The sequence below is a fragment of the Embiotoca jacksoni genome, unplaced genomic scaffold (assembly GCF_022577435.1).
Source record: "Embiotoca jacksoni isolate LCO1_2020_lvr unplaced genomic scaffold, fEmbJac1.0.p SCAF_3, whole genome shotgun sequence".
NCBI classification, from domain to species: Eukaryota; Metazoa; Chordata; class Actinopteri; family Embiotocidae; genus Embiotoca; species Embiotoca jacksoni.
In genome coordinates this window covers 5320250-5343382 of record NW_027185381.1, presented here as the reverse complement: position 1 = coordinate 5343382, position 23133 = coordinate 5320250, and the positions used below count along the sequence as shown (strand labels likewise).

Sequence of the window (23133 nt, the reverse complement as noted above, 5' to 3'; positions counted from 1 at the left end):
CCTTTTCATGAACTACCTAGCCAATCTAATCAAGCCCTAAGTAGTGTAACCTAAGATTGAAACTTTTACCTCAGAAAAACAATTTAGTGAATAATACAAATCAAGTTACTAAAACTTCTTAAGTAAAACTGCCTGAAGTAGAACATAGATGGAGGTCATAACTTGATATTTAAGAGAGTTTCTCTGCCTGGACAACTTGTCAAAAGATAAAACCACGTAGAACTGGGCCATGGCCAATCAACATTAAGAAAAAAGGAAACAAATTGTGGCTTCATGCAGATGATTTCAGGCCACGCAAATCCTGCCTCCTGTCCATTTCTGGATCTTTGTCCGTCTGTTTCCCACTGTCTTCCTCAACCAGAGGGTAAGGACGGAGGTCCAGGGTCAGAATGCGGCTGAACATGTATTCATCAAACTGTGAAGAAGAGAACGCCGTAGTGAGTGCATTGTTATTTAATAAAGAAATTAAAACTTCCTCTCCAACTTGCATGATGCTATAAAGGTTTGTTACATCTGAATAGACTCCCAGCAATGCGTCAGCCTTGGAGAAAAACTCCTCCTTCAGGGAGATGACAATGATCTGCATGTTCTCCCTGGACTCCTCTCTGATGAAACTGGTCACCTGGATAAATCAGAACACCCACACAAGGTGTGCACAATAATATATCATAGCATTTGATATGACATATAGCATTTGTGGATATTACAGCTGTAACTTATTATCATCATGTACATTATTAGGGAGGGCATTTTTTTTAATTGATCAGAACCGTGTCCCGTAACTCAGGCACCTTAAAAATGATATAAAGCAGAGAAAAGAAATACAACATTTTTATAGAGAGCATGACCAAAGGTCCATGATGTGAACACAACAATGAAATCGTCATATTTTAAGCTTATTTTTCTTCACCTTTCAAGTTATGTTGCATATTTACATTTCTAGCTGTTGTGGAAAAAATGATCAATCATCTGGAAGTGTGTGTTTGTCCACCTGGATAATGCAAGCCTAGTATTAACTCTTTTCACACACGTTTTAAATGTCTACCAACTCCTGAGGAACATACAGCATCTTGCACTTGAGCTGCTAAATGCTCCACTACGTTCAGGGTGAGTTTTTTCACACAAACCAAGCTGCCTGCAGTGGCTGAAAATAATGTTATATCAGTGGTGAGAGTGGAGCACAACAGTAAAGTAATAAGTCAGACATAAACAATGAGCTTAAACTCGTTATAAAGCTTTGTAAAACAGACCAGAGCTTCATTTTCAGGATTTAATTCTCTGCAGGTTCATCACGAGGCAGGACCTTCTCAGATTGTCACATTTTCCATTGACATTTGCCACTGTTATAAATGTATTGATTATAGCTGCTGTATGGAGGTCCACAGGAGTAATAGAAATAGGAATCGAGCATTTGGTGTATGTATCTGCAAATGAATTTATTAATCTACAGCGTTTCCCCTACTGTTGTCTTGCGATGACGGGATGCCCCGCCCTCTACGAAAGAAACAAAATGTAAACGTACACAAAGAACTGCAGTTACGTCCAGTGACTACTACTTATTTTTCTTAGTTCCTGTGCACCCGTTTCATTTCAGCTCAGTCAGATTCGCTAATTTTTCTGTCACTGAAAGTCACGCTAATTCGTCTGTTTCTCTGCTCTGCAGCGTGTCTGTGCTTCATGAAGGGCAGGGCTGTGCCTCACAGACAGGCAGTGCAGCAGAGTAAAGGCTGCACCAGGTAAATGTTACACAAGTTGATGAAAGCTGCACTCGTTACATAGCTGGAAAAAAAAAAAAGAAGCAAAATAAATGCCTAAAGTTAAGCTATCAATTGACAAACCTTAACCTGAAACTGCTGAAAACCAGAACATTTTTGAAATGCTATTTCTGTGTGTTCTGTGGTCCTCCATACTGTGCTTTAAAGAATGGATTCACATAATATATCCATATATCAAAATAGCTGACTATTCCTTTTCTATTGATTGACAACTAAGTTAGCAACAATAACTATTTCAGCACAGCTGTAGATTTTAACAGCGAGACCCGGATGCAGCTGGAGTCTTACCTTGCCGATGTTAGTGTTGTCCAGGGCTGCGTCCACCTCATCCAAGATGAAGAAGGGAGCAGGGCGAAAGCTGGGAGGAATAACACAAACGGCAAGTACACAAACAGCACGGACACAGTAAGCCAGCAAAGTCAGAGCTACAGTCATTATAATTGTTGCGACTGGTTTTACATACGTGGGAAAAGTGCTTTGGGTAAATGAGAAAGCCTTCTATTTAAGAAGGAATAGTCGTTTCAGCACACGGGAAAATACAGAAAGAGGTTCTTTTCAGGGGTGATACTTTTATCCCACTTTTGTAACCTCTTTACCGCTAATTTGATGTCTTGTCATCTAATGGAAACTATTCTACTTTAGGATTTCATTGTGAGTCTAATGTTACCTGTGTATGGCGAATACCAAGGCTAGGGCAGCGATGGCCTTTTCTCCACCAGACAGATTGTCCATGGACATGAAGCGTTTCCCTGGAGCCACGCAGTTGTAGTTGATGCCACCCAAGTATGGCTCGTCGGGATTCTCTGCACTCAGAATGGCCTGGGACGCATTTAGCAGATTCATTTAATGTCTTTTCTTTGATTTTGTCATTTAAGGTATCTTGTACTTTGTTTATAACAACTGATGAAATGCTCAGGTAATGAGAATTATGTTCAGTATACTGTTTAGTATATATTCAGCTTAACATAAAATGCCCTTCATGATAGAACTGGAGTGGGTTAGAAACCTCTATAGTCGAGTAGAGTGTAGATATACATCCACTTTAAACAAACAGTTTAATATACAGTAAATAATCCTCCAAGAATATACAAACTTGACAAATATATACAAAATGGATTGGTTGTAAGTCAGGTTGTAGTCAGATAAATCTCATGTAAAAATACATCTAACAACAAACACTCTGGTGAGGGAAAGAAAAGTGATTCAAATGTAGATAAATACAATAAAAACAGATAAAGTTTAGTGTATGTTTCTATGTGTGTTCTGTTGCCTCACCTGGGCACTGCTGTTTCTGCATATTCTTTTATAAATTTCATCGATTACGACAGACACATGCTCGAAACACTGACTGAAGAGGTGGAAGCGCTGGGCTTTGACTTGCATGAACTCCTGACTGCACTTCCTGGCTGCTTTAGTGCTGGCATCAAAGGCTGCATGAGAGAGAGGAGGTCAGTGCAGGTACTGCACAAATCATACATTTTAAAAAAACACAGAAATCCCATATGGTAATAAAAGATAAAAATCTCAATGAAAAGAGATGACCACTGAGTAAAACCCCGTATTTGTACTCAGTAATAGAAAATGGATACACATCTTATGAATGCAATGTTAAATATAGAAATTAAGTGGTTTTGTGTTTCAAAGCACTGTTCAGAGATTTTAGTACATAAATTCCACCAAGAGTTTTGTATTAAAACAGAAATCTCAATAAATTAAATTAAATACCTTCCATCACTTCCAGTAACTTGTCTTTCACCTCCCTCATTTTCTCCAGAGCTTTCAGGTTGGGGGCAGCGGTGTGATGTAGCACTGCCTCTATAGAGGAGACCGACTCCTTCCGCTTCTCCAGGTAGGCCTGCACCTCCTCCTCAGCCTGCAGACTCTGTCAACACATTTTCAATTAATGCTCTGTGGTACCTGCTGTTCATATAAGAACAATGTTGAGGTTCCATGTCTCACCCTGAGCTCTGCCTCAAGTTCAGAGTAATCAATGACCAGCTGTGCCTCTCTATTGAAGATGTTCGCAGTGGCTGAGGTGCTCTCAGAATCTGTGTCCAGCTACACAGACCAGACAAATCAACAATCAGATAAGACTTTATTACTTTTCAAAAAAGGTCAATTTTTTGCAGGACTAGTGATTAAGAAAAGACTGCACATCTGTGTCATACCTGAACCTCACTGATTTCATTCAGTTCCCCTGACAGCAGCGTGATAGGCAGGTTCTGGATCTTGCAGGCCAGCAGTAAGTTGTGTCTAGCTAAGCGTTTCTGCTCCAGGGCAGTCTCTGCGGACATCACCTCCTGCTGTAGCTTGACCAACTCTCTAAGAGAAATCCAAACAGAAAAAGAAGGCCATGTTAAAATTTGGTATATGTTGTCTTGTTAGATTTTTTTTTTCATTTTAGTCTTAATCTAGACCCTCTCTAAAAAACATTCTTACTGCATAGCATATCAGAAAAAAAGCAACTCATTATATTTAAAACATACCGAATTGCATTAAAGATGTTTCCATATGTGCAATTGATGGAAACAAACTTTCAAATAATGCATTACAAACATTAGTATCAAAGATTCAGATATTATTTATTTTAATTCTTGTATTAATAGACCTACAGTGCATCTGTAAAGTATTCACAGCGCTTCTCTTTTTCCACATTTTGTTATATTACAGCCTTATTCCAAAATGGATTAAATTCATTTTTTTCCCTCAAAATTCTCCACACAATACCCCATAATGACAACGTGAAATACATTTTTTTGAAATTTTTGCAAATCTATTAAAAATCAAAAACAAAAAAATCACATGTACATAAGTATTCACAGCCTTTGCCATTACACTCAAAATTGAGCTCAGGTGCATCCTGTTTCCACTGATCATCCTTGAGATGTTTCTACAACTTGATTGGAGTCCACCTGTGGTAAATTCAGTTGATGGGACATGATTTGGAAAGACACACACCGTCTATATAAGGTCCCACAGTTGACAGTGCATGTCAGAGCACAAACCAAGCCATGAAGCCCAAAGAATTGTCTGTAGACCTCCGAGACAGGATTGTATCGAGGCACAGATCTGGGGAAGGGTACAGAACAATTTCTGCAGCATTGAAGGTCCCAATGAGCACAGTGGCCTCCATCATCCGTAAATGGAAGAAGTTTGGAACCACCAGGACCCTTCCTAGAGTTGGCCACCCGGCCAAACTGAGCGATCGGGGGAGAAGGGCCTTAGTCAGGGAGGTGACCAAGAACCCGATGGTCACTCTGACAGAGCGCCAACGTTGCTCTGTGAAGAGAGGAGAACCTTCCAGAAGGACAACCATCTCTGCAGCACTCCACCAAGCAGGCCTGTATGGTAGAGTGGCCAGACGGAAGCCACTCCTCAGTAAAAGGCACATGACAGCCCACCTGGAGTTTACCAAAAGGCACCTGAAGGACTCTCAGACCATGAGAAACTAAATTCTCTGGTCTGATGAAACAAAGATGGAACTCTTTGGCCTGAATGCCAAGCGTCATGTTTGGAGGAAACCAGGCACCGCTCATCACCTGGCCAATACCATCTCTACGGTGAAGCATGGTGGTGGCAGCATCATGCTGTGGGGATGATTTTCAGCAGCAGGAACTGGGAGACTAGTCAGGATGGAGGGAAAGATGAATGCAGCAATGTACAGAGACCTCTTTGATGAAAACCTTCTCCAGAGCGCTCTGGACCTCAGACTGGGGCGAAGGTTCATCTTCCAACAGAACAACGACCTGGAGCACACAACCAAGATAACAAAGGAGTGGCTTCGGGACAACTCTGTGAATGTCTTTGAGAGGCCCAGCCAGAGCCCAGACTTGAACCCGATTGAACATCTCTGGAGAGATCTGAAAATGGCTGTGCACCAACGCTCCCCATCCAACCTGATGGAGCTTGAGAGGTCCTGCAAAGAAGAATGGGAGAAACTGCCCAAGAATAGGTGTGCCAAGCTTATAGCATCATACTCAAAAAGACTTGAGGCTGTAATTTCTGCCAAAGGTGCTTCAACAAAGTATTGAGCAAAGGCTGTGAATACTTATGTACGTGTTATATTTTCATTCTTTATTTTTAATAGCTTTGCAAAAATTTTAAACAAACTATTTTCACTTTGTCATTATGGGATATTGCGTGTAGAATTTTGAGGGAAAAAAATGAATTTAATCCATTTTGGAATAAATATAAATATAATAACAAAATGTGGAATAAGTCAAGCGCTGTGAATACTTTCCAGATGCACTGTATCTGTTAATTTGGAGTCTGGACCAATGATGATCATTTCAGATGTTTCTTAATTCAGCTGTAGATTTGATGCCATCCAGTTTTTGTTTAGTGGAAGTTGTTTAAGTGATTGGTGTCAAAGGAGAGATATAATTCTGTATCACCGGCATGGAAATGGTAGTTGATGTTGATATTGTATTTTTTAATAATATGACAGAACGCTAGCGTATAGAAAGACAATAGCAAGGGTCCAAGAACAAAACCGTGTGGAAATATGTATTGTAGTCGTGCCAGTGCTGATTTAAAATTCCCAATTTCCACATAGAAGGACCTCCCCGACAAAAAAGACTCAAACCAATTCAAAACCAAACCTGAAATACCCACCCAATTTTTACGACGTTCAATTAAATTCTATGATCAACTGTGTCAAAAGCTGCAGACTGATCCAACAAGAATTGAATACTCTGTTGTCCACAGCCAGCTGCTGAAAGAAGATCATGTAAAACCCTAAGCAGTGCAGTTTCTGTACTATCCCCTGACCTAAATGCTGAAATATTTGAAAGAGACCATTGCCATTCATAAAATCCATTCATAAAATGGCAGGGGATGGACTGAATGTGCAACTTATAACATTGAAGAAGACTCGGGTTGGATCCATCTATTTTAATGAGGTTATTGTAATATTCTTATCTTGCCATCTTCACTGCTTGCTTACAAGTTTTCAATAAAACTTAACTTGTTCAAGTATGCAAGCTAACTGTACCGCCTCCATTTTTGCTGAACGCTGTGACAGGACTTCTTTAAAGATTTGATGTCATTGTTTAGCCGGGGCTGGTGTGTAGTTTTGGATTTCCTGGGTTTTAAAGGGATCACATTCTCCAGAGTATTTTCACAGATTGAATTGAAAGTGGGTGTAACGTCATTGATAGTTGATGATGTCAGTGGAGGCAAAAGCATTGCAGAATCTAGCAGCTGACGTGAAATTCAAATTGCAGGAATAAGACAGGTCTGTAGTATTGATGACTGTATCACAGACATAGGTGTTAAAAAGTTTTACAGTCCACACAAAGTGCCAACTTAATGCAGAATAACACTGCAAGTCTCACCCGACTTAATATTACTATCTCCGAAACTAACTAGTTTACAGAATTCTATCCTAATACTATGCATTCTATGCTCATACACAAAAGTAAGAAACCACCTAGAACAAAGCCTTCGGCCTGGAACACACTGCCTGCGTTACCTGTTGCTGTGTGGCGTCATCTAACCCTCGCATGTACGGTGTGTCATTCATGCAATAAAACCAACACCTATTTTTCACACGTGCTAAAATATACAGGTAAACTATTTGTAATCACATTTATACAGTATAATCACAGCAAACAACCAATGCATGTTTTAATTGTATCATAGCAAGAGTCTGAGGCTAATGTCATTGGTGCCTATATGAATAATTACTGTGTGCAGAGCAATGGCGCAAACCTGATTATTGAATCCCCAATTAAGAGGAAAAAAAGCGCATCACATAAGGCTTAAAATGTCAATTTATGACCTAAGTACGAGAGGGGCTCTAACAGATGTGCACCACACTGATGCATGCACATTCAGGCCTTTAGAGGCAGTAGTACGAGTGGCGGCAGTAATAATTGCACAAACGACAGGAAAAGTGGCAGAAAGAGGGAGTTTTACCTGTTCATCTCCTGAAGACTTTTAGTTTTCTGGTCCAGCTCAGCTTTGACAGCAGACAACTGGCCTTTGTTAGAGAGCAGCTGATTCTTCAGCTCCAGCAGCTTTTTCTGACCTTCCTCCAACACCACCAACAGCTTCTCCTCATCCTGAAGGGGAACAGAAACATTGTGCAGAAAAAGCATGCACTGGCCAAAAAGACCACAAAAGGCCATGTGTTTGTTTTTAACCAGGGTGTTTCCAGCAACAACCAATGTGTCCTCTAAAACCCCTAATTGCAGACTCTAAAAGACATTGATATTTAGGGGGAAGATGGGTAATCCTTTTGCCATATATGGTAGTTTAAAAGTAGTGAACTACTTTATGTCAGCATTATCAGTGAAAGCCTGAGAAAATTACCTTTCTATGGTCAGCCATGCTTCTGTCCTCCTTACTGATGGTATCCTTCATTTTGTAAAGCTTCTTCCTCTGCTGCTCCAGTTGGTCCTGGTCATAGTCAAGTTTTGCATTCAGGCGAGCACACTGATTTTCAAACTCTAGCCTGCAGGGAGAGATGTATGAAGGTGTTTATGTTGCAAAACAAACCAGAACTTTCATACAGTATGTATCTGGTATCTGGTGAGATATTTCACTGTATTACACACAGTTGGTGATTACACTTAAAATCATTCAAACTTCCTCACAAAAAAACACGATATTAAAAAGCCATAACACTTCGTTGTTTATCACGGAGTTATTTATCACAAAAAAAAATCATCATAGATTTAGCTGGTTAAATTTAGATACAGAAAACACTAGCGTGTGATTGTTGTACCGTTTCTTGTCAAGCTCTGTCTGCTGTTCCAGGTGCTCCTGCTCGTACTCTCGGATGCTGTCCACACCAATCTCAGCACAGAACTCAGAGAATACCACATCCTCCATCTAATTACACAGATCAGCCATACTGTTAAATGAATACCTACAGTACAGAATAACCAGCCACAAGAAATGCATTGTTCTTTAAAAATTAATTTACTTAATGTTTATTTGTATGGATATGTATATAGTATGAACAGCACACCACTTCATTTATAGCCTAAGCTATTGTGCTATGGCCACAATAGATGGGCCCTTAAAATCCATAAAACTAAACAAAAAACATGATGGACAGTACAAAACACAAACTCAACAATATATACATACACAATATACAATATATATTACATGCAGAACACGATAGTGTAGTTAAATGTAGCAGCGCGCTGCTCCTTCAGGAAAAATCACAAGTACTTGTACTTGTACTTGTACACAAGTATTTACCTGTGTTACCATGAGTCGATATATCCTTGTATATCTAATGTGCTTTGAAGTTCAAGTGATTTTGAAACACTTCGGGCTCTGGCTGACGCACACATACAGAAAAACACAACAAAGCCATGGTGGCTGATTGAAGCTTTTTTGTTTTAGAACTTCTGTATGCCAGTGGTTCTCATTTTGGGCACAGACACTTGAAAATGAAATTAATCCAACTCATAACAATGTAATTAGGATTTTCTTTTGCCGACAGGATAATACAGAAAATTCAGAGACTGAGAAATTGCTACGAAACTGAATTCACTCGTAACCCCTGCACAAGGGCAAAAAGGGTAGTCCAGGTCAGCACAGGTTCTGAAAGCTCTGCAGACAGCAGTACCTGGTCAATCTGATCTCTAATTGTTGTCATCTCTGCATTCTTTGCCTCCGCACCCTCCTCCTGCATCTGAATCTGAGAATCCCAGTTTGCCAATTCGCTCTCCATACGAGAAATGTCCTGGAAACAATCAGCAAGACAGATGAGACATCGGAAGCACTGAAAAAAAAGTACTTGTCACTTTACCTGTGTTACCATGAGTCGATATATCCTTGTATATCTAATGTGCTTTGTGGTTCAAGTGATTTTGAAAAACTTCGGGCTCTGGCTGACGTACACATACAGAAAAATCATGACAAAGGCTACAGTCTCAATTATGATATTACATTTCAGAGTTCTGTGGCCCTACCGCTTGACATTTAGGGATGTTTCTCTTCTGAAGATTTTCCAACTCCACTTTGGAGTATTTGAGGCGGGTCTGAACACCCTGAGCCTGCGCAATAATCTGCTTTAGGTCCGCCTCCTTCCTCTTTAGCCTCATCAAATCCTGTCACAAAACCATAACAAAACTTGTGTCTTGTACTTAACAAAGTATTCTGCCAAAAATATATAGTGTGTTTGACAGAATATATTGTACATTAAAAACAATTTAAAAAAAAAAGAGGAATTTCTGAAACTTGGGCAGAATTTTGCAGAATCGAATAATAATAATAATAATAAATAATTACTTTATTTAGATGAAATCAAGACTTTTAAGTTTAATTTGACAATTTGTGTGTTTACTCACACGCAACTCAGTGGTCAGCTGATCCTTGCGTTCTTTCAGCCGCCTCATGTCTTTCTCATCCCAGATGCGAGATTTGGTCCGCAGGTCACTGGAGCCTCCAGAGATCACACCTGATTTTGCAAATAGTGTCCCATCCAGAGCTACTGTCTACAGGAAACATAACCAATTAACGTGTCTGCTGTCATTTTAACAACTTCAAGCAATTGAAAAAACAATTACCTGAACTTCTCTCTCTAACTCAGTGAACATCAGTGACAGCTAAGTTTACCTTCATACGCTCCTGTCTGTCAAAGGCCACACTCTTGGCTTCTTTGATGGTTTCACACACCAGGGCATTGCCACAGACAAACTGCACGACTTTCCTCAGCTGGGCAGAACCTGTGGCAGCATTGACCTGTACAACATCAACCACCATCTTGGCACCAGGCACCTCCCTCAGTCGCTCATTCAGAGGACTCACCTGTGCACGCAGTAATGTTAGTCATGAGTGACTCACATCTACTAATGTGATTGACCAATAAATAAACCTATTCTTCACATTGTGAACAGCCTTTTTTGAAGTTTTCCATTTCAACCATCCAAAAAACAGTTTGCTTTGGAAACTGTTTCCACTTACATTCAAGTAGTCAGTGGGTAGGAACGTCTCAGGTTCAGCGCGCTGCTCCTTCAGGAAAAATATACAGTCACGAGCTACTTTCTCTGTAGCGACCACAATTGCATTTATGTAGCGGCCAAACACCTTGGTGACAGCAAGCTGGTATTTCTTATGGATTGGGCTGCACAGGTCAGACAGTCGGCCATACTGGGAAAGGACAAAAATGGGTTCAGAATACCTTTCACAGTGAGAAACAGATGCTTGATATGAACAAATAATTTGCTTGTTCATAAGAATATTCCTTGAACTGTGTCTCTAAATACGCAAATCTACTTTATGAGCAGCACAAAAATAGCCATTAAATTGTGCTCTACAAGTATATTAAGCCCAAATAAAGGACTTAACACTGAAAGAGTTTTGAATGATGGGTCACTATGTACCAAAGTGATTTGTAGTTATATTGTTGTTATTCTTTAAGAGAAAATATCAATATATTTGTAGTAATTTATTTACAGTGAAGTAAATCTTTTAGGACCTGCAGAATATGATCTGTGCTCATTACGGGTGTCTGTTCCTTACCACAGTTTCAGGGTAAAGTCTGCGCAGTTTTTCAAGCAGCTCTTTGCGCTGCAACTGGCGTTTGCTCTCCTGGCTGTCCAGACGGGCGTTTCCCAGCTCCTCCATCACCTGGCCCAGCTCCTGGTTCAGCTCCTCACTACGCTGGAGGCCCCGCTGCAGCTCTGCACTCAGGTCCTCCTCCTGCTGCCAGCACTCCTCCAGGGATGAACTGGGTAATACAGAGCTCTTACAATTAGGTACGCTCAATTCTATGTTACTACATTCTAATTTTAAAGTACATATCTGTCACAGATAAACAAGCACAATGTTTGAATGAATGCCTTCTGAGAAAGACCTAAACAAAGGTAGCATTTATTTCATTTGGCTTTAGTGGTAAGTATAACTGTACAACCTTTTGGTGTAGGGCGTACAAATTACATACTTGCAGGTCTTGGTGTACGCATCTAGCCTCTCAGCTCTGCATGTCAAATCTTCCAGCTGAGTTTGGCTGTTCCTGATGGCAACCTACAATAGATGATGTTCCATGCGTGGTATGATTAACAACATACAGTGCATCCGGAAATGATCCACCGCGCTTCACTTTTTCCACATTTTGTTATTACAGCCTTATTCCAAAATGGATTAAATATTTTTTTTCCCTCAAAATTCTACACACAATAGCCCATAATGACAAAGTGAAAAAAGTTTGTTTAAATTTTTTGCAAATCTATTAAAAATAAAGAACGAAAATATAAGACGTATTCACAGCCTTTGCTCAATACTTTGTTGAAGCACCTTTGGCAGCAATTACAGCCTCAAGTCTTTTTGAGTATGATGCTACAAGCTTAGCGCACCTATTTTTGGGCAGTTTCTCCCATTCTTCTTTGCAGGACCTCTCAAGCTCCATCAGATTGGATGGGGAGCGTTGGTGCACAGCCATTTTCAGATCTCTCCAGCGATGTCCAATCGGGTTCAAGTCTGGGCTCTGTCTGGGCCACTCAAGGACATTCACAAAGTTGTCCCAAAGCTACTCCTTTGGCTGTGTGCTTAGGGTCATTGTCCTGTTGGAAGATGAACCTTCGCCTAAGTCTGAGGTCCAGAGCGCTCTGGAGCAGGTCTTCGTCAAGGATATCTCTGTACATTGCTGCATTTATCTTTTCCTCGATCCTGACTAGTTTCCCAGTTCCTGCTGCTGAAAAACATCCCCACAGCATGATGCTGCCACCACCATGCTTCACCGTAGAGATGGTATTGGCCAGGTGAGGAGCGGTGCCTGGTTTCCTCCAGACATGACGCTTGGCATTCAGGCCAAAGAGTTCCATCTTTGTTTCATCAGACCAGAGAATTTAGTTTCTCATGGTCTGAGAGTCCTTCAGGTGCCTTTTGTCAAACTCCAGGTGGGCTGTCATGTGCCTTTTACTGAGGAGTGGCTTCTGTCCGTCCACTCTACCATACAGGCCTGCTTGGTGGAGTGCTGCAGAGATGGTTGTCCTTCTGGAAGGTTCTCCTCTCTTCACAGAGCAACACTGGATCTCTGTCAGAGTGACCATCGGGTTCTTGGTCACCTCCCTGACTAAGGCCCTTCTCCCCCGATCGCTCAGTTTGGCCGGGTGGCCAACTCTATGAAGAGTCCTGGTGGTTCCAAACTTCTTCCATTTACGGATGATGGAGGCCACTGTGCTCATTGGGACCTTCAATGCTGCAGAAATTGTTCTGTACCCTTCCCCAGATCTGTGCCTCGATACAATCCTGTCTCGGAGCTCTACAGACAATTCCTTGGGCTTCATGGCTTGTTTTGTGCACTGTCAACTGTGGGACCTTATATAGACAAGTGTGCGCCTTTCCAAATCATGGGGTATTGTGTTGTGTGTAGAATTTTGAGGAAAAAAATAAATTGTATCCATTTTGGAATAAGGCTAACAAAATGTGGAAAAAGTGAAGCGGTGTGAATACTTTCCGGATGCACTATTAATCTGACCCTGTAGTGTGAAATGTAGATAATATTTAACATTCAAGACATTTCATTTGCAATTTGCTCAGTTACAGATATACAAGGGCTTTGGAATTCTTATGCGGATCTATCAGTCAAGTATGCACACAATAACAAAAGAAAAATAATAAAATATACACATAATAAAAGTAGAAAAAGCATAACACCCTCTATTGTAATATCTACAATATGTTAGTTTTACACTTGGCATAGACTTTAATTATGATTGCCATATTTTTAGACATTTCGAAAAAAAATAGAGAGCTAAAGGTTACAAATATCAACGCGTAATCTGGCTCTTGCATGTGAAAAATGTTCAGTCTCTCATATGTTTTGTTGTTGCACATTAATTGTTTTTGTACCAAGGGATTTGTGGGGAAAGATGAGGTCAAAGAGAGAAAAAAATATAGTGGGTCAGTGTCATTTCAGCCAGAATGTCAATAATTAGATACATGCATTTTCAACAGCTGTTTAATCTGTCCTCATGAACGTCAAGGGACGTGTAGTGTCAACAGAAATGCATCAAAGAAATTACCTCCACTTCCTTCTTTCTGCGCTGGTCGAAAGCCATCTTTTCACAATCTGCTCTCACCTCCCAGTGAAGCTTTTCTGCCTGCTGCCTGAGGCCAGCCCCCTGTTTCCTGGCCACCTCCTTCAGCTCTTTGTATTGCACCAACTATAATAGAAATATATGCAAAAAACATGATGAGGATGTTATGACTGCAGCATTACTAATGAATATTACTTTACTGATTACTTGTCCTTGGTGTTTTTTCAAGGTATCTGTAGGGCTAAGCATTTTGATTTGAATTGAATTTTGATACAAAAATTAAAAAATAAAACACATTTTTATTTAAACATGCAAGTTAGTTTTCAACCTTTGTGAATAGTATAAGTCTCATCACCTGATCCTCGTCTAGCTCTATGTCTCGCCCCTGGGCAGCTCCCTGTTCCTGGACCTGCTTCTCATAGTTCCTCCAGGTCCTCTTAAGTTCTGAGACCCCCTGCCGATTTTCTGCGAGCTCATCCTCTTTAATAGCCAACAGCTTCTTACTCTTTTTCAGGGCATCACGGATGTCATCAGCCCTTTTCATGTGATGAGAGGCATTCACTTTAGCTTTGACGTACTGGGACTGAGACTGGGACAGGATATGCTCCTGGGCGCTGTGCGACAAAGTTAAAGGAGTCCAGTTACTTTTGGTTAATAACAGGTTTAGTGACACCTGCAATATGTATGAATATTATATGGTGATTTGACTTGAACTAAAAAGATGCCATCATTTGAGGCTTGGCTGTTAAACTGAAACAAATGAAAACCTTTTTACTCCTCTATTAGCTACACTTTAAAATACTTTCGTCACAGTTGTATTCTTACCACGAGGGTGGATCAAATACTTTAGAGACTGCTCCCGTTTGCACGTGAACGGTGTGCAGCACCATGATGTGCACATAGAACAGAGTATTCCAAGTTTTGTCACTTCAATCAACATCAGCCCCTGACTTGCACTATTCCTCCATACTCCCAAAACTTAAGCAGAGAACGCACATCAAAGTTTGTGTCGAATTTTTGGAGAACAGAAAGAAGTGGCAGCCAGTCAAATCCTAAATTCTCAATGTGTTGAGATGTTGGAGATCCCAATTGTCAACGCGCCACAGTTCAACTGGTTTGCAACAAATTTTTCTCAAACACCTCAGAGCATCACAGTTGAATTCAGTCTGACCCATTGGGATAAAATGTACACCACAGCAAAAGTCAAAGAAAACCCACCTGGTTGTGCTCCTGACCTGATGTACACATTTGTGGTCTTTAACAATGATGGGAATGTCACTCAAAACACCTCTCCCGACTCACTGCTTCATTGGTGTAGATGCTCTGAAGCATTTTATTACTTTCCATTTCCCAAGTTTGACACAAAATTTGCTCATGTCAACAGAGAAATCGCAGATGCTCAATCAAGCAATGAAACTTGGAATACTTACACATTAAAGTTATAGCTTTACCCTGCTTCTTGCGCATCACAGTGCGACGCACACAAAAGGATCACTCTAAATTTTTTGATCCACCCGCAAACACACCCTAAAATTTCATCCCACACACCGGACTTCCTTCTCGATGTGCTGCTGCTCTCTCATGAGGCGGCCATGTTCCTTCTTGTGGGTTTTGACCGTCTGTTCCCAGTTCACCAGTTTATTGTTTTTAGCAGCTACAGCGTGCTGTCTCTCCCTCATGGTGTCACTGAAAGCACTGATGCCCTTCTCGTTATGGTAGAGCTCAGTGAGACTGAGCTGCATACGGTTTTGTTGAAGGTCTTCTACCAATTCCTGGTATCTCTGTGCCTGGAAATAGGATGGTGTTGGGTGGAGTCACCAGATGTACAGGAAAGAGACAATTAATTATCTAAATTACAGTCCAGTTAATGCAGTCTATGATGACAAACATGTGCAGCATGTCTTGGTCCAGAAATTAAAAGGACCAAAAGGGCAAAAGAAGAAGCAGGTCTCTGCAAAATGAGTTAAACATTTTTGTTTTTGAGGGCATATTTAAATCCCTGATTGAGGAAGCAGCAACAGTGCCATTAGTGATAGTACCATTTGAATCCACCTGCTGTCAGCCAGACACTTAATTTCTCTGTAGGTTGGTATAAATGTTGCTGGCAAGAAAAATAATTGCATGTGTCTGGTGACCTGAGGGATGGTTATGTACAAGCGTCTATGACAGAGTCCAAACATTATAGTTGTGATTAATGCTGCGCTCCAAATGGCATACTTCTCTTAATACACTCACATGTCGCACTCTTACATGTTAGTCCACTTACTTATGTAGCACTTGAATTTCATCAACGTCCAGTTGACTTACACTGTTCTTCACTTACCGGAAAAAACCATAACATTTGAATGCATCACTGTCAACATATCTGCTGGATTTTGTGTTTGTTGTGGTTTTGTGCTCTCTGTTTAATGCACACAATAAACATACTAATGGCTTCTATCCAACAGCAGTATGGTGGTACTTAGCTAAAAATAAACACATTAGTGTTTGCTGCTTCCTCTGCCGCAGTCTGAAAATACTTTTGGTCACTGGTACCTTACTTACTACTACTACTACTACTACTACTACTACTACTTAACCATAATGGCAAGAATTTTGTGTGAAAAGTGTCCATCATTTCGCACTTAATTTATGGACCATTTTGAGGACACCATACAGGTACTTATAGTGCGCTGATATTTCCATACTTTACAGAGTAAATTCACCTATGCACTCATAATAGTCAATGTTAGTACAATTGTACGATTTGGAACACAGAATAAAAAAAAATGTGTATGCTTCTTTACCTCTCTTCTTTCCTCGAACACCTGTTTCCTCTCAACAGTGGCAGATTTTTTCTTGTTGAAGTGAAACTGTGTGTCCTCTTTGGCCCTAAGCAGGGCCTCTTTCTTCTTGTCATATTCCGCAGCATATTGCCTGGACTGACTGATGCACTCCAACATCTTGGTCCTTTCCTTTGGATCCTTCAAAGCTATGGACTCCAATGCCCCCTAGTGAGGAGGAGCATGAGTGACATGTTTATAGGGCATTTTAACTACTGGCTTTTGTGCTTCTTTCAATAGTATCATGTTATGGCATTTATTAATGCTGTGACAGTTCACTGTCATTTTTTATGATTTCATTTTTTTTTTTTGACTCATTTAGCACAATTTCATTCATCATTTTATCTATGTTTATATCATTTTTGTAAAGCACGTGCCGGCACTAAGAACCTGTCATTATATGCTAAATACAAAGTATGTTGTATATATTTTCCAATCTATTGTATGGAATTACAGTGGGGTTTTTTTGTGTATTAGTTCACCTCCATCAATATCCACAGCATGAAAAATGTCTGACGAAAAAATATTAACTACAACAAAGGTTTTGTTGTCTCAGCTCTACAAATGTTGTTCAAGAAATGTGCCATTTTATCAGGTTGTTCAAGTTTAACAATACTGATGTACTTTCAGTGCAGTCGCCTGGCATTTTACCTGGAACACCAGACAGTTTTGAGCTTTGGTCACAATGCCAATCTTCTCAAGCTCCTCAATGTATCTGGCAAAAGTAACATGTAAGCCGTTGATGCGATACTCAGAGGAGTCCCCTGAAAAATACAATGAAATGAAGTTAAGACAGATCTGAACCAAATCTGTATTTATACTAAAAGTGACATGGGTATATCATACTTCAAAGCTGTTATGCATCTACTATTCCTTCACAGTGATCAGTGGAGTTGCAGAGAACTGGGACACTCTATAGTAGGGCTGTCACGATCATTAAATATTCATTAAAGATTAAATGTCATACAAATAATTGTGATTATGTAATCATTGTGACAGGCCTACTCTATAGATGTTATTGGTTAATGTTCTAATTGTTATTTTGCAATGTTTTAAACAGGACAAACAAAATAGAATGTATCTCTATTGTATTAAGATGAAGCAATTCATAAACCTGAACTATAGGCATTCAAAATTTCAAACTTTACTTGTCCCTTAAAATGCTAAGTAGAATGAAAAATAGGAGCAAGTTTATCCTTAAAAAATTAAATAGAAAACAACAGTTTACTTTTCAAAAGACAATTTAATTACCAGGTGATACAAACGTAAAATTGCAACTTAGTAATGACCACATTGTCAGTAACTTTCTGAAAAATGCAAGTCAAATTTAGATAATCTTCTGGACATTTTCAGGCTTGGGAAAGGACAGCAATTATTTGGTGGTGAAATTGGTACAAAGCTTGTTAATTTACCATTAAATTAATCATAAATCAAATATCTAGTCAGATTTTCATCGATTCTTTTATTGGAGGAATTGTAGTTGCAATAACTGACAAAAAAATGAATAGTAGTTCACACAGTAAAATCTAATATGGTAAAAAAAAAATCAATACTAACCAGTAATGATCCGACAGAAGATGGTCTCTTGGTCCTGGTCGTCGCAGTACCGCATGGCAACGCGGGCGCTGTCAGACACGGGCTGACTGACGTGAGCTCCATGTATGAGGTCTCTCAGGTGCTTCACCCGGAGAGAGGCGGCCCGCTCCCCCATGACAAAGCTCAGGGCGTCCATCACATTGGACTTGCCTAGTGCGGGTTTACAGCTCTAAATTACTCATCTAATTAAAATCATGTAACAGCTTAGCTGTTAGCCACATTTAGCAAAGACACATCAAGCTAGCTAATCATTTAAGGCCACGCAAAATATACGTTTCACAGAATGATGTTCTCTGTCTTTAAATAAATATTCTTTGGTTTAATATTGTTAAACGGAGACTCACATTTATCGGCGCTGCAAAACTTTTTTCTGATAAATGACACGGTGCCCTAAGCAGCTACTAGCTGACATGTTGTCGACGTAGCTAGCAGTTCAGACTTCTAAGGTTAGATCGATAGAAAATTAGCAAAGTGGACTACAGAAAGTTTACTTACCTGAGCCATTTGTACCAATTACACAATTAAATCGCATGAACGGACCGATAACTTGCTTCCCTCGCCATGACTTAAAGTTTTCTAAATCTATTTGTTTCAGATAACCCATCTTAATGTGACCTACTAAGCTGAACAACCACAAGAGTCAGAGGGGAAGTCCATTCAGGAGAATACTGAGGCGGGAATCTGTTTGGAACATTCAAATCCAATTCAGAAGTGGTTTCCAACCAGGTCGTTGATGTGCCAAACTAAACCATGTCCTCAAAAATGAGTTCATAGGCTTAAACATTTATTATATTTATTTAACCAAAAAAAAAGAAAATGTAATTCCTTTTTATTTTATAGTTTAAATTCAGGATGTTTTTCATGCCTAATCTAAATCCAAACAAATGGAAATCATACATTTCGAATCTGATATAAAATAATTGTCAGAGGTTTCTAGACTAGTAAAATGGTGAAAGTCTGAGGCCTGATCAGCTAAAAAAAAAAACGGTTTTTTAAATGCTGATTTCCATTCAATAATTGAATTATTCACAAATATAAACACATTATTTCTCTATTATTATTTAATTAATAGAGTATTGTGAAAATATACATCCCATGTTTGCCAATTATTTCATGCTGATCACAATATATAATAATTATTATTATTATTCATGACACATTTCTCTCCTTTTGCATAATAAAAGAGGTTTTAAAGAATAAAAAGTATTGATAGGTTTGAATATGGGTGACCCTGGTCTGGTATTAACTAAATCTGTGCAGACCTGTGCTTTGTGAAAAAAAAATAGATCCGAATTTCAAAGGTTGACAATTTGCATTTTTACTGGGATATCAAAAATATTCCACTAAACAGAGGAAGACAAAAGACAAAAGCAGGAGGCAATTTAAGAAAGATGTTTGAGTAAGGACAGGTTCATGTTCCATGCATGGTTTTATCCATACAGCCAAGAGAGTTGACATTACAAATGTTGTAATATCTGGCAGCTTTATTTTTTTTCCCTTGGAGACTGGAGAAGTGCCAAAAATATTTTGTCAGGGTTTTTAATTAATCAATTTAGAGCAGTGTCATTTATTTCTTTGTTGAACCAAGAATATATGTTTGGGAGAAGCAAGTCGTCTAGTGCCATAAACACAACAACAACAGTCTGAACAGAGGAGGTTGGTTGATCCCAGAACACAAGCAATAATTAAAACTGCAAGCAGTGAGTATGGGCCCTCGCACTTCGGCGCGCCGCCTCCCCGAACCCGTCCCCCCCGAACCCGTCCTCCCCAACCCGTCCTCCCCGACGTGCAGTGCGCGAGGGACCGCTTAAAGTTGCAATTTTTTGTGTCGTTTCCTGTCTCCAGCAGGGGGCGCTGGCGAGCCGTTTGGCCACGCCGACTTGCAAAACACATCAGATGTATCGTCTCACCACGCCGGACGTATGTCACACGTTTCGTGAGGTTTCAAGCATCCCTTTACCTTAAACATCAACTTCCTGTGTCACGGTGAGACATCCAACTTTGACGCATCGTCACGGTGACGCCCATTGACAAAGTCGAACGAATGTCTCAATATATCATCAACTACATGTTTAGGTTATTGTGACCCGACTTTAGATTCATGGGATCAACCAGCTCGACGAAATGTTTCGCCGGGAGACATGTGTGTTTCTACTTTCATGAGTTTTTGAATATGATAAAGCCTCCAAAAAGGCAAATCACTTTACATAAGGATAAAAATGTTGAACGTCCAAGAAAATTTTTTTGAAATACAATAGGGCTTTCGCACCGATTCTCGGTGCTCGGGCCCTAATAACCATGACATCTAACCCTCACCCTTCTGTCACAGGACAGAGGATTGCTTCCAATGTCAGTCTATCTAATGTAAAACTGCATCACAGTTCCACGGCTTAAACTAAGTGTTTAAAAAGAAGTTTCTCAGTCAGCAGTATGGCAAATGGGAAAAGTTACATGGCAAAAGTGTTTTCAAGTCACTTTGTGTGGACAATTTCACAGGAAACACAGTGTTTCAAAAACAGCCTTGTCTCAGTGAGAGAAGCTCAAATACAGCATAAAACTGTGTTACAGTGCCACGGCTTAAACTAAGTGTTTACAAACAAATTTCTTCATCAGTACTATGGCAAATGGGATAAACTACATGGCCAAAGTGGTTTCAAGTCACTTTGTGTCTGCAATTTCACAAAAAACAGTCTTTCAAATCTCACTTTCTCAGCCTAATGTGAAACTGCATCACAGCGCCATGGCTTAAACTAAGTGTTCACAAACAACCTAATGTAAAACTGCATCACAGCAGAGAAAGTGAGATTTGAAATACTGTTTTCAGTGAAATTGAGGTGAGGGTTAGTGTTAGGGTTAGGGTTAGGGGTTAGGATTAGGGTTAGACGGTTAGGGTTAGAAGGTTAGGGTTAGGAGGTTAGGGTTAGTGTTAGGGTTAGAGTTAGGGTTAGAGTTAGGGTTAGAGGGTTAGGGTTAGGGGTAGGGGTAGGGTTAAGGGTTAGGGTTAAGGCTTAAGGGTTTAGGTTTAGGGTTAGGGGGTTAGGGTTCGAGGGTTAGGGTTAGGAGGTTAGGGTTAGGGGCTGGGGTAAGGGTTAAGGCTTGATGGTTTAGGGTTATGGTTAAGGCTTAAGGGTTTAGGGTTAGGGGGTTAGCAGTTTAGGGTTAGAAGGTTAGGGATAAGAGGTTAGAGGGTTAGGGTAAGGTTAGGGTTAGAGTTACGGGTTAGGGGTTTGGGTTAAGGTTAGGTGGTTAGAGTTAGAGGGTTAGGGTTACGGTTAAGGTTAGGGTTAAGGCTTAAGGGTTTAGGGTTAGGGTTAGAGTCAGAGGTAGGGGCTGGGGTTTGGGATTAGGGTTAAAAGTTTAGGTTTAGGGTTAGGGTTAGGGTTAAAAGTTTAGGTTTAGGGTTAGGGTTAGGGTTAGATAAAACTGTCTTTAAAACATTGTGTTTTCTGAGAAATTGTGAACACAAAGTGACTTGAAACCACTTTGGCCATGTTGTTTATCCCATTTGCCATAGTAGTGATGAAGAAATTTGTTCGTAAACACTTTGTTTAAGCCGTGGCACTGTAATGCAGTTTTATGCTGTTTTTGAGCTTCTCTCGCTGAGATAAAGCTGTTTTTGAAACATTGTGTTTCCTGTGAAATTGTCCACACAAAGTGACTTGAAACCACTTTGCCAATGTAGTTTTTCCCAATTGCCATAGTTCTGAGTAGGAAACTTATTTGTAAACACTGAGTTGAAGCCATGGCGCTTTGATGCATTAGGCTGAGAAAGTGAGATTTGAATCACTGTTTTCAGTGAAATTGTGGTTAGGGTTAGTGTTAGGGTTAGTGTTAGGGTTAGGGGTTAGGGGTTAGAGTTAGGATTAGTGGTTAGAGTTAGAGTTAGGGGGTTAGGGGTAGGGTTAGGGGTAGAGTTAGAGTTAGGGTTAAAGGGTTTGGGTTAGGGGTATGAGCTGGGGTTTGGGTTTAGGGTTAGGGTTGGGGGGTTAGGGTTAGGTTAGGGTTAGATAAAACTGTCTTTGAAACATTGTGTTTTCTGAGAAATTAGGGTTAGGGTTAGGGTTAGGGTTAGAGTTTGAGTTAGGGGGTTAGGGTTAGGTTTAAGGGGTTAGTTTTAGGGTTAGGGTTAGGGTTCGGGTAAGGTTATAGGGTTAGAGTTGGGAGTTAGGGGTTAGGGTTAAGTTTAGGTGGTTAGAGTTAGAGGGTTAGGGTTAGGGTTAGGGTTTGATAAAGCTGCTTTTGAAACATTGTGTTTTCTGAGAAATTGTGAACACAAAGTGACTTAAAACCACTTTGGCCATGTAGTGTAACCCATTTGCCATAGTTCTGTGCAGGAAACTTGTTCGTAAACAATTAGTTTAAGCCGTGGCTCAGTGATGCAGTTTTACATTAGGCTGAGAAAGTGAGATTTGAAATACTGTTTTCTGTGAAATTGCAGACACAAAGTGACTTGAAACGACTTTGGCCATGTAGTTTATCCCATTTGCCATAGTACTGATGAAAAAAGTTCTATGTAAACACTTAGTTTAAACCGTGGCGCAGTGATGCAGTTTTACATTAGGCTGAGAAAGTGATATTTGAAATACTGTTTTCTGTGAAATTGCAGACACAAAGAGACTTGAAACCACTTTGGCCATGTAGTTTATCCCATTTGCCATAGTTCTGAGTAGGAAACGTGTTCGTAAACACTTAGTTTAAGCAGTGGCTCAGTAATGCAGTTTTACATTAGGCTGAGAAATTGATATTTGAAATACTGTTTTCTGTGAAATTGCAGACACAAAGTGACTTAAAACCACTTTGGCCATGTATTGTAACCCATTTGCCATAGTTCTGTGCAGGAAACTTGTTCGTAAACACTTAGTTTAAGCCGTGGCACAGTGATGCAGTTTTACATTAGGCTGAGAAAGTGAGACTTGAAATGCTGTTTTCTGTGTA

At 40.0% G+C, this 23133-nt stretch overlaps 1 protein-coding gene across 1 annotated transcript; it reads right to left on the bottom strand.

Annotated features, from left to right (window-relative positions):
- Positions 1 to 271: 271 nt before the first annotated feature.
- On the bottom strand, positions 272 to 18802 carry smc1b (structural maintenance of chromosomes 1B). The gene is made up of 25 exons (XM_069162295.1): positions 18694 to 18802; positions 18160 to 18348; positions 17254 to 17366; positions 16567 to 16770; positions 15329 to 15567; positions 14136 to 14394; positions 13766 to 13906; positions 11683 to 11765; positions 11262 to 11469; positions 10704 to 10889; positions 10356 to 10547; positions 10088 to 10234; positions 9710 to 9847; positions 9364 to 9480; positions 8506 to 8612; positions 8091 to 8232; positions 7695 to 7840; positions 3944 to 4097; positions 3735 to 3833; positions 3501 to 3657; positions 3051 to 3205; positions 2443 to 2594; positions 2064 to 2133; positions 512 to 622; positions 272 to 415 (listed from the first exon to the last, which is right to left on the bottom strand). The coding sequence occupies exons 1-25, from the start codon at positions 18800 to 18802 to the stop codon at positions 272 to 274; spliced, it is 3762 nt and encodes a 1253-aa protein (XP_069018396.1).
- Positions 18803 to 23133: the final 4331 nt, after the last annotated feature.

Excerpts from the sequence above, each read along its gene's own strand:
- smc1b (XM_069162295.1), bottom strand. The coding sequence starts at position 18,802 with ATGGGTTATCTGAAACAAATAGATTTAGAAAACTTTAAGTCATGGCGA. Across the intron at positions 16,771-17,253 it reads AAAACTGTCTGGTGTTCCAG|GGGGCATTGGAGTCCATAGC; the intron begins GTAAAATGCCAG and ends CCTCCTCACTAG. Across the intron at positions 3,834-3,943 it reads ATGAAATCAGTGAGGTTCAG|CTGGACACAGATTCTGAGAG; the intron begins GTATGACACAGA and ends TGGTCTGTGTAG.